General features: G+C 38.0%; 1 protein-coding gene across 1 annotated transcript; it reads right to left on the bottom strand.

The window, feature by feature from the left end:
* Positions 1-736: 736 nt before the first annotated feature.
* On the bottom strand, positions 737-2,875 carry LOC148864798 (transcription factor MYB41-like). The gene is made up of 4 exons (XM_088979856.1): positions 2,637-2,875; positions 2,226-2,493; positions 1,247-2,026; positions 737-1,074 (listed from the first exon to the last, which is right to left on the bottom strand). The coding sequence occupies exons 2-4, from the start codon at positions 2,486-2,488 to the stop codon at positions 1,071-1,073; spliced, it is 1,047 nt and encodes a 348-aa protein (XP_088835982.1). The 5' UTR covers positions 2,489-2,493; positions 2,637-2,875; the 3' UTR covers positions 737-1,070.
* Between the last annotated feature and the right edge of the window lie 1,333 nt (positions 2,876-4,208).

Below are 4,208 nucleotides of genomic sequence, written 5' to 3'. Positions count from 1 at the left end.
AAGCATTATGTGATAAACACTACTATGAGAGAGAGAGAGAGAGACTTAATTTGGGTGGTCGGTAATGGCTTTTGCAACAGTCAATGGCTTGCATGCAAAGGAAATACTCTTACCTAATGGTTAACAAATAATTTGACTTCATGAAGGCCTACTAGCCTATTTAGCTATAAAAAAAAACTGTTAAATATAGACCGCTTTATATATGATATGAGCTTCCACAGCGTGAGCACTTGAGAGAGAAAATCCCAAACACATTGGAGATCTATCAGATTTCTTCTGGGGTTTTGTGACCGTCCACGTTGGAGATGTTTAACATGCTTTGTCGTCTTTCAAAGGTCAAAACCTCCATGTCATTCACTAATGAGGCCTTCTAATTCAAGAAGGTGAAGGCATGCTTCTTTTCATATTTCTGTTTCGTGTGTCCAAGCTCTCTACAACTAACTCCATTTTTAATTAATATACTGTTGATCATGTTTCAGCTAACTTTCTCTTTCTGTCTGTGGCCTTATGACACTATAAGAAAAGAACATCCAAGCTACCCAACTGAACTAGCTCTACCATGTTAATTACATCCATTTTTACAATATATTCCTCCATCAGTCTAGCTAGCATGAAACACATGCAACTAAAAGTTGGCCAGATCGATCAAAACGATCGATCCATCTTAGCTAGACACAGTCCGGACTGAAGCAATTAATTCTCAGATCATTTATGATAGAAGTTTCAAATATCCCCATGAAAATTCCACAGATGATCATCATCAGATTGTAGTAACTTTATTATTACAAAAATGAGAATTAATTAGTATCAATTCAGAGAGAAGAGAAAAGAGAGAAACAAAGAAACCAGTACAAAAGAATACAGTCTTTCTGTAAAAATAAATATACCAATCTCTAAAAATTAATTAATAAAATAAAAGAAACCATGAGAGAACTCTCCTATTACTCTTTTATGGAACAATCTCTATCTAAGATAGCGCATTCTGTAATTAGATGGACCAAGCCGGTGAAGATGATTGGCTGCAGAGCGATATTATTTTTTTTTATTGACATAGCTCTAGCCATGTTAGCTTATCTGCAAAACAAACAGAAGACAGAAGAGAGAACAACCAAAACTCGTTAGCAATATTTTAGAACTAATTAAATCTACCTTGTTGATCTACATTACATATTATGAAATTAGAAAATTATATAAAGAAAGAAAAAGCTGTACACTTGGTGATAGGGAGGAAAAGTGGGGAACATACTCCAGCATATCTCCCCAGTAATCACTGCCATCATCGTCCAGGTTGAGTTCTCCCCAAGTGTCAAAGGTGGTTGAGGTGGATGGCGGGTCGCATATGTTAGTGTGGGGCTTCATTTCTTCCATTTCAGGAGAGGCTGAAACCAATGGAGGCATTTGTTCTGTTCCATCTGAGCTGTTCAAGTTGTTATTACTGATATTATTAACACATTCATTGTTAATCAACGTTGAGCAGACTCCACCAAAGTAAGCAGAGTTTTCAGGGATCAGGCCATCGTTAGATGGTTGTTGGATCACTCCCGAATTCGCAAAGTTGGTAGATATTTGATGAGCATGGTGAAGAACAGGAGCAAGAGGGTTAGCAGTCGGAAGTGCTTGTAGGTTATTATTCACCAGCCCTTCCAATTGGGTGTTGGGTTGTGGGTATTCGGCGGGGTTGTAACCCTGATTGGGAGATGATGATCCCTGGAGATTAAGTACTGCACCCAGATTTGGAGGGGTGCTTCCATTAACGGCCTGCAGTAGATTCTGTAACAATTGGTTTCTGGCTAGTTGTGCGGCCTCTGCCTGCAGCCTGAGAGCGTCCAAAGGGTGCATCAGATTGTTAAGGCTAGCGATAGCGAACAACTGAGGTAGATTTGTTAAGAGATTGAGATCGGTTCTTGGCCTGTGTGTTACAGGGTCAATACCCATGTTGAGAAGTTTCTTTCTCAGATGGGTGTTCCAGAAATTCTTGATTTCGTTGTCTGTCCTTCCTGGAAGATGGCTTGCGATCGCAGACCACCTGTGAGGGGATCGAAGAGAAATTAAATAGCCAAAGTAAATTTCATTAGCCTGCTACACCGAGTCGATGGAGCGAGTTAATTAACATGTATATATATATCTTCAGAAAACTACACTAACTCAAGGCCACTTGAGTTGTTGCAATGTCCTTTCATATAACAGCTTTAAGAGTTGACGAAATAGAGATAAAGGAAGATTACTTGTTTCCAAGAACTGAATGAAGGTCGATGATGATTTTCTCTTCCTCATCAGAGAACTTTCCTCTCTTGATATCGGGCCTCAGATAGTTAGTCCACCTCAGTCTGCAACTTTTCCCACATCTGTTCAATCCTGCAAGACTGGGGAGTGCCCTCCAGCTTCCGTGGCCATTTTTCTGAATGAATTCTATCAGCATCTGATCTTCCTCCGGCGTCCATGGTCCTTTCTTTAAACCGCTCTCATCGCAACAAGGAGACCTTCCCATCTTACCTGCGAACGTGCATCAAAGAAAATCAATCATATTTCCAATGCAAATTCTATCAATACAGATAATATAAATGGATTTGGCCAACTGATAATAATTGCAGTTGTGATACCAACCAAAAACGGAAGAAGCTTACAAAGAAACGAACCTGAGAATATCTGAGGTTAATTAGAGATTGTGGGTTGGAGAGATATATGGAAAGGTTTAATGTGGGAAAATCCAAGAGCAGATCTGGTTTTATAGTATGTTTGACGTGTGTGGAAATGGCAAGACGTAGAAGAGAGACGCAGTTTTCCATGAATATTCTTCTATTAATTTTGAATATTTTATTATTGTAATCACAAACCTCCTCCTCAGGATTTCTCCTCATCTTTCACATTTATTTCAATTACACGGCATTGAAGGATCCTATCGACTTTGTATCTTCTCTGTAGCATTGTTATTTTTTTTTTTATTGTTTGTAACTTTTTATTTTGTGTTCTTTTCTAGTCAGAGATGCAAATTTGTCCTCCACTATGGAAGGGAGAGATAGATGGCCCTTTGATTTGCCACGCTCTATGTACACATCCAAAACCAACTCTCTTGATTTATGTTTGTAGATAAATAAAGATGAAAAATGAGCTGGCCTCTTTTTCCATTTTGCATAGAGCTATTGGGGAATAAAACTTGCCATATGGTGAGAGGGTGACGTGGCAATTGTAAGTTTGTAACTGATGACACCTCAGCCTCCATTTGTATAAAAACTTGCCATATGTCTCTCTACTACATTGAACTTCCAACAGAACACAAGGCCTATTCTATTCCTACCCCTCATTTAATTAGGATATACAAGATGATAAAGGGTATTTTGATAAATTGATTCAAATCAGTTCACTTGTAGGGCAAGGCAACGAGGGACGTTCCTAATTTTGCCATCTGTTACTCAAAAGGTTGCAAGGGTGTAGGGAAGCACATCAGCAAATTACAGTTAGGGATAGGCCCACGTGGCAACCCATAAGAGGGTTACATGGTTTAGTTTAACCGGAGACACAAAGAGAGAAGAAACCACTTAAATTTCTCAATTTCCAGCTGATGTTATATATGACATGAAGCATCCCAAGACACGCAAAAAATTAGTCTTCTTTCATGGGACCCACCAAACTCTAACGACACCGCTTTCCTCTAAACTCCTACCTTTAAATTTTCTAATATGAAATATGCATGAGTAATGTGCTAATGTATGACCATGGATGCATCTGTTTCTATTAATTAAACTATCTAAATTATATAAATATCATCAACTGGGGATTTATGTTTTGTGTTAAGTTGGCTTTGAAAATGATTGGAGGTTGCCATAAAAAATTGAGTCCAAGTGAGAGACTAATCAAAGAGGAGATTAAAAAACAGGAAAAAAAATATTTATATCACTCAGCTGCAGCCCAATTAATGTGAGATTTCATAAAAAGGAAATCTGGGGTCTATCTTCTCATGGAAGGTACGGAATGTCTCTCATTTATTAGGTATTCTATAACAATTTTGTAACCATTCATTTACTGTATTATAATCTCAAGTCAGTGACACAGTCTTCCAAATAATGAATGAAGACTTCAACCCAGGCATTGTGAATTTCAGCTATGACGACGTATGGGATTACTGTAACTTAGGATCTGTTTGGTTTATAGATGAAATTGAAATCGAAATTAAAATCCCTTTAAAAATTAGAATTAGAATGATTTATTCG

The sequence above is a fragment of the Nelumbo lutea genome, chromosome 3 (assembly GCF_056320005.1).
Source record: "Nelumbo lutea isolate HS-2025 chromosome 3, American lotus-T2T, whole genome shotgun sequence".
NCBI lineage: Eukaryota > Viridiplantae > Streptophyta > Magnoliopsida > Proteales > Nelumbonaceae > Nelumbo > Nelumbo lutea.
The sequence above is the reverse complement of the archived record's forward strand: the minus strand, read 5'-3'. Positions and strand labels throughout refer to the sequence as shown.

Bases quoted from the DNA above. Each gene is read 5' to 3' on its own strand.
- LOC148864798 (XM_088979856.1), bottom strand. From the start codon at position 2,488: ATGGGAAGGTCTCCTTGTTGCGATGAGAGCGGTTTAAAGAAAGGACCA. The intron at 2,027-2,225 runs GTAATCTTCCTT...ATCCCCTCACAG, and splicing joins CATTCAGTTCTTGGAAACAA to GTGGTCTGCGATCGCAAGCC.